The 15,000-nt window shown below is 39.5% G+C and overlaps 1 protein-coding gene across 2 annotated transcripts in view; it reads left to right on the plus strand.

Annotated features, from left to right (window-relative positions):
* Window positions 1–9,467: 9,467 nt before the first annotated feature.
* Window positions 9,468–15,000, plus strand: part of fbn1 (fibrillin 1) — a 70,953-nt gene continuing 65,420 nt past the window's right edge. The window contains exons 1-5 of one of the 2 annotated variants that reach the window (XM_089116572.1): window positions 9,468–9,617; window positions 10,395–10,468; window positions 10,616–10,801; window positions 12,349–12,431; window positions 13,766–13,864. In XM_089116572.1, the coding sequence (XP_088972698.1) occupies window positions 10,653–10,801; window positions 12,349–12,431; window positions 13,766–13,864 (331 nt within the window). In that variant the 5' untranslated portion in view covers window positions 9,468–9,617; window positions 10,395–10,468; window positions 10,616–10,652. Of the gene's footprint in view, window positions 9,618–10,260; window positions 10,469–10,615; window positions 10,802–12,348; window positions 12,432–13,765; window positions 13,865–15,000 lie in introns of those variants that run through there. The other variant, XM_089116571.1, reaches the window with a different exon arrangement.

Consider the following 15,000-nt stretch of genomic DNA (forward strand, 5'->3'; position numbering starts at 1 on the left):
CCATTTCTGAATTACAGCCTTATTTACGAATAATCTGCAAATTATTCTAAATATTCCTATTATTCTTATAAATTCTTCTTAAACCTTGTGAATCCTGAAGAACATTCGGTTCTTGAAACCTTTGGAATTACAGACTGTGATAATTTTATATAATTGAGATTATTTTAGCTTTTATGTGTAGAGCTGTATCACGTCATGTAATAATGGTGGAATTAAATGGTTGTAAATTGCTGTCACAAGGTGGCGCTCTGGTCTCAGTGCAGATTGAAGTCTGAGGAGAACAAAGCTGGCACTGATCTGAAGTCCGAGAACCCACGAGACCCGGCGAGAGACGCTTCAGACTTCAACAGGTCAAAACTGATGTCAAATCTGGCCAGAAACCTTCGGGAGTCGAGCCGAAGAAACGCATCCAAGATCAGAATCCCCGTCGAAACTTTAAGTCCTGTTGATGTGAGTTTGGGTGGAGGAGCACTGGGTGACGTCAGACTCACACACACACACACACACACACACACACACACACACACACACACACAGAGGGGCTTTCCAGAATGTCTCAGCTGGAGTCGGACAGATTCTGTGTGCTGGACAGAAGAACAGAGAAATATCGAATCACACTGCAAATATCAATAGCAACGGTCAAATATCACTGTTGTGGCTGGTTGCCGGGGTATTGCTATGCGGTTGCTAGGGTGTTCTCAGTCAAATGACCTAGTAAAGTACGAGCACAGTTTAACCCACCCTGACAGTGACAGATGTGAGAAAGAATGAGAGCGATGAACAGGTTTCAGTGATGCATTTCCTGGAGAAGTGAAATGACTGACGATATTAAGTCTTGTTTAATGACAAATGAAGTTTGTGGAGACAGAAATATTATCGTTTATTCGTCTGACTGCAGTTATTAGTTCTTGTTTTAAGCACAAACTCACTTCAAGACTATTCATGCATGTTGATTGAAGAATGTTTAGATATTTGTGCTGGAAAACAAGATAAGGCAGGAAGTGTTTTGGTTCGGTCATTGAAAGCGCTTCGGGTCGTTTAGCACAAACACGCTGCGGTGATCCAGACGCTCCAGCATTTTGATTTCGGCGATAATTTCAGAATTACAACATTCCAATGCATTAAAGATGCAGAGAAAGCGGCGTTATTTCCCATCATGCACTGCCTGAGGCCAGTAACGCTTTTGGAATTCATGTTTTTGATTATGAGAGCGAAAGCACCGCCTTCATAACACACTCGAAAGCTGCTCAGAAACAGTCTAATGGCATGAAACCTGATCTGTGGCGCCGTGTGTGTCCATCAGACGCGACTGAACACGCTGCTTTGTTTGTAAACACACGTTAGCTTTGAGATCAAAATTGACCGCTCTTATTTGTTTATTCTATTTATCGGTGCACATCATTATTGTGTTAATAATGTTGAATCACAATAAGTTCCTCTTCTCTGATGATGAGGGCGGAGCAACCTGTCAATCACATGAGATCAGCCAATAGCAAACCACAACCATCATGGACACAATCAAGCCCCGCCCACATTTGTTGTTGTTTGAGAAGCTCAAATGTGTTACAATAGGGAAGAAAAGACCAGCAAACTTCATGTTGACCTTAAGTTGTTAGGTTTTTACATTTCTTCAGGGTTGAAGAGCCCTACTGTAGTTCTCTACGAGTGTGTGTTGTGTGTGAAGCATCAGGTGACGGTGCTGTTGGATTTCTTACTGTCAGTCCAACAGCATGTGATGCGTATCCAAATGCGTCCGGTGCCAACAGTGACACACGCTGAGAAAAATGCTGCCCGTGGCTGCTGTGTGTGTGTGTTTACTGTGGCATTAATCTTTACCACTGAGGGGCTTTTGTCAGGAAAACAAGATTCTGCAGCTGTGAACATCTGGATCTGTCTGTCGTTGTGCTGTTGATGGATCTAACGCACAGATCTGATTGGATGACATCATCTGAGGTTCGTTATTTGTCTTGGGTTAAAGTGTCATGGGCGAGTCGGTGTGAGTCAGTGAGTGAGAGAATCATGTGACGCTCCGGTTCTAGAGCCGTTGGTTCATCATCTGCTGTTATCAGATCAATTAGGCTGAATGATCATGAATAAACTTGTAGACGCAAAGATTCACATCAGGCTATTTTCTACATTAATATGGATGCATTTGAAAACGGCATTTTCGTTTCATTATGCTCTCTGTCCTCACTACACTCAGAAGAAAAGGTTACATAAAGGGTTCCGTCAGGCGCTTCATATGTAGAACCTTAAAGGGTTCCGTCAGGCGCTTCATATGTAGAACCTTAAAGGGTTCCGTCAGGCGCTTCATATGTAGAACCTTAAAGGGTTCCGTCAGGTGCATCATATGTAGAACCTTAAAGGGTTCCGTCGGGTGTTTCATATGTAGAACCTTAAAGGGTTCCGTCAGGTGTTTCATATGTAGAACCTTAAAGGGTTCCGTCAGGCGCTTCATATGTAGAACCTTGAAGGGTTCCGTCAGGCGCTTCATATGTAGAACCTTAAAGGGTTCCGTCAGGCGCTTCATATGTAGAACCTTTAAAGTGTTCCGTCATGCGCATCATATGTAGAACCTTAAAGGGTTCCGTCGGGTGTTTCATATGTAGAACCTTAAAGGGTTCCGTCAGGCGCTTCATATGTAGAACCTTAAAGGGTTCCGTCAGGTGTTTCATATGTAGAACCTTAAAGGGTTCCGTCAGGCGCTTCATATGTAGAACCTTGAAGGGTTCCGTCAGGCGCTTCATATGTAGAACCTTAAAGGGTTCCGTCAGGCGCTTCATATGTAGAACCTTTAAAGTGTTCCGTCATGCGCATCATATGTAGAACCTTAAAGGGTTCCGTCGGGTGTTTCATATGTAGAACCTTAAAGGGTTCCGTCGGGTGTTTCATATGTAGAACCTTAAAGGGTTCCGTCAGGCGCTTCATATGTAGAACCTTAAAGGGTTCCGTCAGGTGTTTCATATGTAGAACCTTAAAGGGTTCCGTCAGGCGCTTCATATGTAGAACCTTGAAGGGTTCCGTCAGGCGCTTCATATGTAGAACCTTAAAGGGTTCCGTCAGGCGCTTCATATGTAGAACCTTTAAAGTGTTCCGTCAGGCGCTTCATATGTAGAACCTTAAAGGGTTCCGTCAGGCGCTTTATATGTAGAATCTTAAAGGGTTCCGTCAGGCGCTTCATATGTAGAACCTTGAAGGGTTCCGTCAGGTGCTTCATATGTAGAACCTTAAAGGGTTCCGTCAGGCGCTTCATATGTAGAACCTTAAAGGGTTCCGTCAGGTGTTTCATATGTAGAACCTTAAAGGGTTCCATCAGGCGCTTCATATGTAGAACCTTGAAGGGTTCCGTCAGGCGCTTCATATGTAGAACCTTGAAGGGTTCCGTCAGGCGCTTCATATGTAGAACCTTAAAGGGTTCCGTCAGGCGCTTTATATGTAGAATCTTAAAGGCTTCCGTCAGGCGCTTCATATGTAGAACCTTAAAGGGTTCCGTCAGGCGCTTTATATGTAGAATCTTAAAGGGTTCCGTCAGGCGCTTTATATGTAGAATCTTAAAGGCTTCCGTCAGGCGCTTCATATGTAGAACCTTGAAGGGTTCCGTCAGGCGCTTCATATGTAGAACCTTAAAGGGTTCCGTCAGGCGCTTTATATGTAGAATCTTAAAGGGTTCCGTCAGGCGCTTTATATGTAGAATCTTAAAGGCTTCCGTCAGGCGCTTCATATGTAGAACCTTAAAGGGTTCCTTCATGCGTTTCATATGTAGAACCTTAAAGGGTAAGACAGTTTATGATCATATCTTAGAAAGACATTGGATTGTGTTTTGGTTGGTTTAACAGCAAGTCTGTGTCCGACGTCACATCTGAACAGACTCGCACAAACATTACGAGTGTGTCAGTACACATAGGAGTGCATGTATGCATGTTTATGTGTGCAGGAGTGTGCGTGTGTGTGCTGGTCTGGCCAAAACACAAGAGTTTTCCAAACCGTAAATGGTGAAAAATGTGAAGGGAGGTCATCAGTGTTTTCCTGCGTGTCACAGGAGAGAAATGACCCTCAGTGGGCTGAAACATCCAAACAACCGCAGCGCTGGACGATCGTGAACCGCAAACAACCTGAGATCAACCAAACACATTCTCATCGCTGTTTGCAGTTTTTCTGCCTCTCATGCTGATTATACACTGCCAACGAGTTCAACAGGTCACAACCTTTATGATAGAATTTATCACGAAAAGGTTCTTTAGGGAACCAAAAATGTAACCCTGTTTTAGAACCTTTATTTTTAAGTGTTAAACTTTTTCACTGCACAAAAAGTTCTTTACACCATTAATGGTGCATCAATGGTTCCATGAAGAACATTTAACATCCATAGAACCTGTTTTTATTCTAATGAACGACTGAGTTCTAATGAACGACTGAAAAAGAAATACTCATATATATTAGTCTATCAGTCAGAAAAAGGTTACACAGACGTTTCCAAGACTCTGGATCTGAACAGACCAACTGCGAGAGCCATAATGTCGAAAGCGAAGGACTCTTGGAGCGGTGGTGAAACTCCCCAGGAGCGTCAGGCCTGCCAAGGTTTCCCAGAGGCACAGCCTAAAATCATCCAGACCATCACAAAAGATCGTCCAAAGAACTGCAGGCTCCTCACACCTCAGCGTTTGTGGTGCCACAATCAAAAAGAACACCAAGAAGAACATAAATGTTTGTTTATCATTTGCCAAGAAGCACTCAGTTGATTCCAAGTGCTCAGTGGAGCGATGAGCCGAGCGTGACGTTTGTTCCAGGAGCTGAGACAGAAGATGAAGATGAAGCAAAGCTGGATGATGTGATGTGAACTCTTATGTCTGCATGAGAACGGCAGATAAGAAGCACAAAGTGAATCCTGGAATCTGACAACCCTTGAATTATATAATCTTAAAATTAAAGGTTCCAAAAGAGGGTTTCCACAGTGATGGCATAGATAGAAGAACCACCTTTGGTTCCCCAAAGAACCTTTCTGCGATCATTTCTTAAGCAGACTATTTTTCTTATTATCACTCTTGAAAATAAAGGTTGGTTCCATGAAGAACCTTTAACATCCATGGAAACTTTGGAACTGTTGATGCCGAATAAAGAACCTTTATTTTTAAGGGTGAACTTTTTTGTGCAATGGAACAGTTTAACACTTAAAAAGAAAGGTTCCAAAACCGGGTTAAGATAGACAAACCATTTTTGGTTCCCCAAATAACCCTTTAGAGATCAGTTCTTTGAAAGAACTTTTTTTTCTCTCCTTATCACTCTTAAAAATAAAGGTTGGTTCCATGTAGAACTTTTAGCATCCATGGAAACTTTCCACTCCACAAAAGGTTCTTAATTGTGGAAAAAAGCTTTTTTTAGCTGTGACACTTATAGAGGAACCATTTTATATTTAAATTTTTTTCTTGGTGTGACAAAAAGATTTTTTTTTCCACTATAAAGAACTTTTTGTGTAATAAAAAGTTTCTTTTGATGTTAAAGTTTCTTCATGGAATCACTGATGCCGATGAAGAACCTTTATTTTTAAGGGTGTAAAAATAAATGGTTTTGTGCAATAGAAAGTGAATCACTTAAAAATCAAGATTCCAAAAGAGGGTTTCCACAGTGATGGCATAGATATAAAAGAACCACCTTTGGTTCCCCAAAGAACCTTTCTGCGATCATTTCTTAAGCGGACTATTTTTCTTATTATCACTCTTGAAAATAAAGGTTGGTTCCATGAAGAACCTTTAACATCCATGGAAACTTTGGAACTGTTGATGCCGAATAAAGAACCTTTATTTTTAAGGGTGAACTTTTTTGTGCAATGGAACAGTTTAACACTTAAAAATAAAGGTTCCAAAACCGGGTTAAGATAGACAAACCATTTTTGGTTCCCCAAATAACCCTTTAGAGATCAGTTCTTGAAAGAACTTTTTTTTCTCCTTATCACTCTTAAAAATAAAGGTTGGTTCCATGTAGAACTTTTAGCATCCATGGAAACTTTCCACTCCACAAAAGGTTCTTAATTGTGGAAAAAAGCTTTTTTTAGCTGTGATGCCGATGAAGAACCTTTATTTTTAAGGGTGTAAAAATAAATGTTTTTGTGCAATAGAAAGTGAATCACTTAAAAATCAAGATTCCAAAACAGTGTTTCCACAGTGACGCCAGATATAAAAGAACCATCGGTTCCCCAAAGAACCTTTTAGTGATCAGTTCTTAAAATAACCATTTATTTTCTAATAATTTCTAAAGAACCCTTTTTTCCATCACAAAGACCTTTTTGTACATTTGAAAGGTGCTAAGGAACCATCAGTGTGCCAATATTAGAATACCTTGGCAACTGCATAGCAACACCCTGGCAACCACCCACAACAACTGAGCATCATGGGAGCTTTTTTTTGCAGTTTCAAAGGTAAAAAGCTCGTATAATCCCTGAATGCGTTTGCGCAGGCGGCGCAACATGAACCTGAACGCTCTGTGATATCAAAGCAATCTAGACCTGATTAATGATGATTGATTCTGTGAGATTTCAGATACTCCTCCCATATCGTTGATCGTCTAGGAGTCAGAGCGCTCGATTCCTGGAGACCGAGACCACGGGAAATGAAAGGAGACACACGCGCTCATGAGCCAAAGCAAATAAACAGTGTGAGAAAGTTTGAGTGGGACGCTTTCGCACAGCCCCCCCGATCCCTCAATCCGTCTGCGATCCACACGAGGCCGGGAACAGGAACAGGAATGGGATGCTGTTATTGGGTCACGTGCAGTAAGAGAGAGAGAGGACTGAATTCCTGAAAAGTAGGTCAGTATATTGAAGCATCTGTTTAAGCCATAGCGCTGAGCTTTGGAGAAAGTGTAAACACACAGAAGAATGAGAGAGACTCTGTTGATGAGCCCCGAACCCGCAGCCGACGGGACCCGGGAACCGAGACGTTAAGACACGACGACCCCAGGACACTGGCCGTCAAACTTACCATTTTTAAAAGTCTCTTTTGCTCACCAAACAGTGAAAGCTCTTTTCTATGTGGATATACAGTATAGTGTAGTTTATTCCTGAATGTTCAGCATCATTACTCCAGTCTTCAGTGTCACATGATCCTTCAGAAATCACTCTAACATGATTTACATTTATTATTATCATCAGTGTTGAAAACAGTCATGCTGCTTCATATTTTGGTAACACTTTATTTTACGACCCGCAAACAACTGTGTAATTACACCAAAACTACGGTGTACGTTTCTGTAATTATAGTGTACTTTTGTGTAAAAGGGAACAATATGTTAAGTTTGGGGTAATAAAGGGGTAACAAACAGATATAAAACCTGCAAATAACTTCCTAAGTACACTCAAATTATGGTGTACGTTTCTGTAATTATAGTGTACTTCCGTGTAAGGGAACAATATGTTAAGTTTGGGATATTAAGGGGCTAACAAACAGATATGCAAGAAAATTATTTAATTAGTTAAAAAATAACAGGTACTTATTCCGTTATATTCTGTCTGTTGTTTATAAAATGTTTCAAATTTCCGGCAAAATATGTTCAGGGTAATTTTGATTTTTTAGTACATTATGTGTGTACTATTATAAAAATTTAATTCATTAGCTTTTCTTACTAGATTACTAGAAAAGTCAAAATAATTCGTTTTTGCTATGATTTTAATTTATACTGTACCATGTGGTTATCAGTACTTACCTTATCCCATTGAATTGCACTGACACTTAAATGTCAGGGCAAATATACTGTGTAATTAAAATGTTTTTTTCTTCTTGATAACAGTACCTTTCTCTGTAATTTCAGTGCAAATAGTGTTGTTTCGTATTGCTACATATTAAGTAGTGTTTGTTACCCCCTTGTTCTGTGTAGTTACAGGGTAAGTAGAAATAGAAATAGAAATGGAAAGTGTAACCCCTGCGGACTGTAAATTAAAGTGGTGCTTGTTACCCCTTTATTACCCAAAACTTAACATATTGTTCCCTTACACAAAAGTACACTATAATTACAGAAACGTACACCGTAATTTCGGTGTACTTACACAGTTGTTTGCGGGTCGTAAAATAAAGTGTTACCCATATATTTATGGATTTGCAATGCTTTATGAAAGGAAAAGTGTATTGTGACCAACCGTTAACTGGAAAGTGATTTCAAAAGACAAGCGATTGATTTAAATATAGATTAATGAAGACAAACGTTTGTTTTATTATAATACACCGATGAGGTTGAGAATGTGTATAAAGAGACTAAATGGGATAGTTTTGAGTTCATTAATTAACAAACAAGTATTCATCTCTTCAATGAGCTCATTGTTTCTGCATTAAATTATAACAGTTTAAATCAATACATTTTTCGCGAACTGTGATTTCTGAAATGCATAACTGTGAATTGAATTGGTTATGACACAGTGATGTTGTGTTCAACTGGGTGTGTCGTTATGATCGTGTGTAGATGGAGAAAAGAAGAGGGCCGAGGACTGAGCCTTGAGGCACACCGGGGATTAGATCTGTACCTGTGATGCCCACAGTCAGGAGGATCCGGCCGCTAACGGGTCAAAGGTCGCAGAAAGGTCCAGCTGAATAAGAATGGATGACTTTGCATTCGCTCTCGCCAGACGAAGAGTTTCTGCGACGGTCAGAAGGGTCTCGACTTCTGAAGCCACTGGTTTTCATCAAGTAGGTTTTTCTGTGAAAGAAAAGCAGAGCTGATCAAATCATTCAGGCGTTTTAAACCGGAAAGGCAGAAGAGAGACTGGTCTGTAATTTACACACACACACTCAATCTTACAGAGCGAATCCAGCAAGAGGAGGGTGTGTCTGTTGTTCAGACGGTCTGTTTCTCCACCCACCGTGAGCCATTATTCCTGCATCAGTCTCAGTCGTGCCTCTGCTGGGTTGAGATGCAGATCCCCTCCTCTCTCTACACACACACACACACACAACAGACATGTCAAGATGCATAGCTCATGCTGAAACAAACGTCTTTACCCTCACTGAAGGTTTAAAGTTTGGGACAGCATAAGCATGTGGTATAGAAGCTTGTTTCTGCCCTGTAGAATAAAAAGTTATTGCGACTTATCTCACAATTCAGACTTTTTTTGCCTCACAATCAAACTTGTGTTCTGACTGCAAGTTTATATCTTGAAATAACATGTAATTAGCTAAATATGCTTCCATACACTGGCATTTACATGGCACTCCAATGTACTTTCTAAAAAAGTCATTGTATTACCATAACACCAGGTCCAAAAATGTATGTTTTGTTGTTGGGATTTTTTTTATAAGTGAGACCACATGCTTCTCAACACCAGCGCTTTGACATGCTCATGGTTTGAATTGTGTATTGCGCAGCACGTCTGGAGGGTAAAAGTCATAAATTGTTTCCCATGAGCCCCCTCTCTTATTGTGCATTGTTCGTGTTCTCTCATTACATGAGTCAAGGTGCTGCCAGCGAGCGCGCGCCCGCCGCCCAACGTGCCTGGGAACGCGCGCCAAAGTCTGTCAGCAAGTGAAAGTGCAAGAAACCGTTACAAACGAACTTCTTGACTGAGTTAAGTTAGTTTATTATTAGTCATTTTAGGATTAGTTTATCACAAAAACTTTCCTGGAGTTGAGGTGATTCAGGTAAGGTTCTCTGGAAGTACTATTTTCAGTTCACTTCATTTATTATCATGGTGTTTACACGGCACTCCGTCTAAAAGTTAGAAAAAAATGACATTATGATCGCCTTTTGTTGTGATATTCTTAATTTGGGGGCGTTCCTTTGGATGAAAGCATAATTTCCACCGCATTTGAAAAAAAGCATGCTTTTATTAATCATATGACGTAATAGTTACTTAGTTATATTTATGAGTCGAAATTCTCACCTTAAAAGTCATCCAAAAATCGAAATTATGGCATACTAAAAAGATGTTATGACAAAAACTCGATATAAAGAGTCGTAATTCCTACTTAAATGTCGTAATTATGACAAGAAGTCGAAGTTTTAGCCTAAAAGGTCGTATGACATCGAGAAAATCTAAATTATGACAAATTAAATTGATGTTGTGTTGTGACAAACTCGATATAAAAAAAAAGTCGGAATTATGACATACTAAGTCGAAAATGACAAAAGAAAAACGAAATTCTGAGTTAAAAGTAATAACAATGACATTAAAGTCTAAGTTATGACAAAATGTCTTTCATTTTTTGAGCTTCCATTTAAAATAGTCTTTAACGGCATAAATGAAACTTGTCATACCCGTCGCACGCACCCGCTGCACTAACTGCATGTTCTCGCGAGAGTTTTCGTCTGCGGCTGGACGAGGTTTGAGTGGCGCAGCAGAATGAGCGCTGATGCAGTTGTGTTGCACCTCTGCGCCGCATTCACTCTCTTTTCCTCACTCTGACAACTTTTATCAGGCACTTTAAAGTCTTTATTATTGCACACTTACTGGAGGAGACTTCATCTTCATCTTCTTCATCATCTGCTGGAGGTACAGAAACTCTCTTTCCCTCAGTTTTGCTTCTTTAGTTGCTGTCTTGTCGTATTCTTGTTTACGTTCCACAAATATGCTATAATTAACACACACATAGCTGTTCTTTTTGTTCAGTAAATTTTGTTTTATCTTTTTTGTTATTAGTGCGAGTTGTTGGTCGTGCAGCGGGAGCGAGCGCAGAATGAGGCGTCTGCTCGTGCTCGTGTCGCTGTGTGTGTCTGCGCAGACGTTTGACGCAGGCGCAGACAGAACTGCGCAGATGCTTGACGCGACGCAGCCGAGAGCGAGCCGATCGAAGCGACGGGGCGGCGGGCAAGACGTGCTAAAGGGGTAAAGAATCACTCCATCACAACATTTACTCGAAACACCACAATAAAACTGTCTTTTGCAGCAGTTCACTAGTTTTAAAGGCTGTGGGAACCCTGTGGGGACTAGTGTCATAGATAGATGACTGGATAGATAGATGGATAGATAGATTAATGGATGGATAGATGGATGGATGGATGGATGGATGGGTAGATATAGACATATGGAAAATGGATGGACCAACATATTGACGGACAGACAGACCGATAGATAGAGTTAACAAGTTTTAAAGGCCTTGGGAAACCTGTCAACTAGTGTCAGATAGATAGATAGATAAATAGATAGATAGATAGATAGATAGATAGATAGATAGATAGATAGATAGATAGATAGATAGATAGATAGATAGATGTATTTATTTATTTTATATATATATATATATATATATATATATATATACAAAATAATTATACACAATGCACCCACTTTTATTTTGGACAGCCCTAATAGATAGATAGATAGATTCAATTCAAGTTTATTTGTATGGCGCTTTTCACAATACATATTGTTTCAAAGCAGCTTGATGGATGGATGGATGGATGGATGGATGGATGGATGGATGGATGGATGGATGGATGGATAGATAGATAGATAGATAGATAGATAGATAGATAGATAGATAGAAAGATAGATGGTTAAATGGATGGACAGATACAGTAGATGGATGGATGGATAGACGGATCCCAACATTGACTGGAAACACCACAGTAAAACTGTCATGATCAGCAGTTGAGGAGTGTTGAAGGCTGTGGGAACCCTGTTAGTGTCATAATAACACTAATAACTGTTTTGGTTTCATAAAGAGAAAGAAAGTGCTGTTTTCATAGTTCTGTTAATTGTTTGTTTTGTTAGATCTCAAAGTCTTTGTTCGGAGAGATGTTAACATTTTGATGAGCCTCATAAAACACAATAATCACATACAATTAAACATTATCTAGATTAAATTATGGGGGGAAAAAACATAAACAAGAAACACACATTAAACTGAAAATACAGGAAAAAATATAAATAAATAGACCATAGGAATTAAATTAATATATTTCTATTATTTTATTCCTTTATTTTTTTATTCATGCTCTTTTTTTATTTTTATTTCTGCATACTTTCTATTCCCATTTTCTTACTATGTGTGTTTATTATATGTATAGAGATCCTAATTGAAACTTAATAATCGTAATAAAAAAAACAATAATCACATACATTGATCTAGTTTATATCAAACATTCAATTATAAGACAAAAAAAGGAAAATAAAGAAAAGAGCATAAACAAGAAACAAAATCCTTATGTCCTTTCACTCACCCACACACACATCTTTACAAATGAGTCATAAATTGGGGTCACACTTTATTACGTCTCTTTAACTACTGCCGGTATGTACTATGATTTAAATGTATAATTTGATACAACGCATTATTGTTTGAGGCATGTACGTATAATAATATAAAATGCACAAACAAAACTGAATGTTTTCCTGGGAAAAGTTGTTGATTTGCTGAACTCTTCCCTCAGGCCGAATGTGTGTGGATCCCGACCCCATGTGTACTGCTGTCCCGGGTGGAAGACCTTGACCGGGGGAAACCAGTGCATCGTCCGTAAGTGCTCACACACTTCCTGTTCGGTGTGTAGAGCTGGCGTAAACATGCTCTGGATGCTTGTTTTTGCTTTGGTCCTGGTAATGAATAGATTGGCAGCGCTCGGGCTCGCTGTGTTGTGTGAGTGTGTCGCTCGGCAGTCTCTCAGGCGCGGTGGGTGGGGTGATGTTGTTTACATGTGAAGGTCAGGCACACTAAGGGATCTCGGTCACAATGGGTTGAGTCTCCCTGACCTCCTGACCTCTCGCTGACCGCACTTACACTCATAGAAACATTCCGGTAATTACGGGGTTTGGTCGCATTCCAATTACATATGCACCATTTAATCGCATTAATCCGATTAAGCCGATATTTCCTGGATAAGACAGCTGGCATAGGCCTCGATTAAGGGGAAGTCTTCTCTCAGAAAGACCTGACAGCAGGACCTGACCTCCGTCTGCACACTTTTGATTTTGTGCTGTGGACAATTTTTAAGTTTTATGGAATATTGCAGTGTTTTTATTTTTATAAATAAATGATTAATCAGTGCAACTTGTGAAACAGATAGATGGATGGATGGATGGATAGATACATAGATACATAAATACATAGATAGATAGATAGATAGTTATATAGATAGATACTGTAGATAGATAGATAGATAGATAGATAGATAGATAGATAGATAGATAGATAGATAGATAGATAGATAGATAGATAGATAGATAGATAGATAGATAGATACTGTAGATAGATAGATACTGTAGATAGATAGATAGATAGATAGATAGATAGATAGATAGATAGATAGATAGATAGATACTGTAGATAGATAGATAGATAGATAGATAGATAGATAGATAGATAGATAGATAGATAGATAGATACTGTAGATAGATAGATAGATACTGTAGATAGATACTGTAGATAGATAGATAGATAGATAGATAGATAGATAGATAGATAGATAGATAGATAGATAGATAGATAGATAGATAGATAAATAGACAGATAGATAGACAGATAGATAGATAGATAGATAGATAGATAGATAGATAGATAGATAGATAGATAGATAGATAGATAGATAGATAGATAGATAGATAGATAGATAGATAGATAGATAGATGGATATATAGTACATAAATACATAGATTGAAAGATACTGTAGATAGATAGATAGATACATAGATAAATAGATAGATAGATAGATAGATAGATGGATGGATGGATGGATGGATGGATGGATGGATGGATAGATAGATATTCAGATATCAGTAGAACTTCCTAATCCAGAATGTGACGTGTAATTGTATGTTTGTGATGATCTATGAATCTCTCCATCATCTCCTCAGCGATCTGCCGCAGCTCGTGTGGCGACGGCTTCTGCTCGCGGCCCAACATGTGCACCTGCCCGACGGGCCAGATCTCACACACCTGCGGCTCCTCATCAGGTACTGGCCTCTCCTCACACACACTCCGTCCACATGTTGGCCACACACACACTGGACAGACGAGTGTAAACGCGCTTCTAATGGGAATGTTATCGATCAGCGTTTTTTTTAAAACATAAAGATTATTTCGTTTTTTTGTGTTGTTGATGTGAATGTTTTTATGACTCTTAAAGAAATTAACATATGAAGGCAAAAGCCGATCTCGCATGGACTTATTTAATGCATGTTCTGACGAAATTAATGTAGATGTCTTGAATAAAGCATTTATCGGCATTAGGGGCGAGTTTTTCCATTCCACTCTCTCGCTGCTTCTCCATTGGTTTTCAGTGTGAACGCACTAGCGGTTTAACTGTTGCGCTCGCGTCTCACGCATGACACAGCGTTCTCAAAACGCTGCACTCAATAAGGTCACTCGCTAACTCATAAGGTCAGATGCAGATGTATGTGCTGTGTAGTTCTGAGTGTTCTCACATAACTCTGTCCTCATTCATTTGTGTTCATCTTTTTGTTTGGGCTTTTAAATATTAAGATTTTTAAAATAATACTCTACCAGCACCACGCCGCAATATCAAGCCCCACCCCACGTGACAAGCAATGATGCGTCACCATGGAAACATTAAAGTGGCAAGTTCTAAATAACGGTCGTCACCATGGAAACATTAAAGTGGCAAGTTCTAAATAACGGTCGTCACCATGGAAACATTAAAGTGGCAAGTTCTAAATAACGGTCGTCACCATGGAAACATTAAAGTGGCAAGTTCTAAATAACGGTCGTCACCATGGAAACATTAAAGTGGCAAGTTCTAAATAACGGTCGTCTTGAGGGGTCAGTTAGAATATTTGAAATGTACGTGTGAAAGGGTTAAAGGCGCATTATTATGATTTATGGCTTATTAATTATACACGCGATTAGTCGACTAATGGCTTAAATGACTTGCAATGGTTCTGTCTGATGGTTGTGTGTAGAGTAAACCTTCGTTCTGTGAAGTGTCCACTAGATATGCACCGGTCAACCGGCCGTAAATCACACGTTATATGAAATATAAATAATTCATGCATTGAATGCAAATCTGACATGTTTTACAGAATAAGGTTTGGCATCTGAACTCACGCCTGTTGAGAGATGGTCGTCTGTG

The sequence above is a fragment of the Pimephales promelas genome, chromosome 10 (assembly GCF_988280905.1).
Source record: "Pimephales promelas chromosome 10, fPimPro1.hap1.1, whole genome shotgun sequence".
Taxonomy (NCBI): domain Eukaryota; kingdom Metazoa; phylum Chordata; class Actinopteri; order Cypriniformes; family Leuciscidae; genus Pimephales; species Pimephales promelas.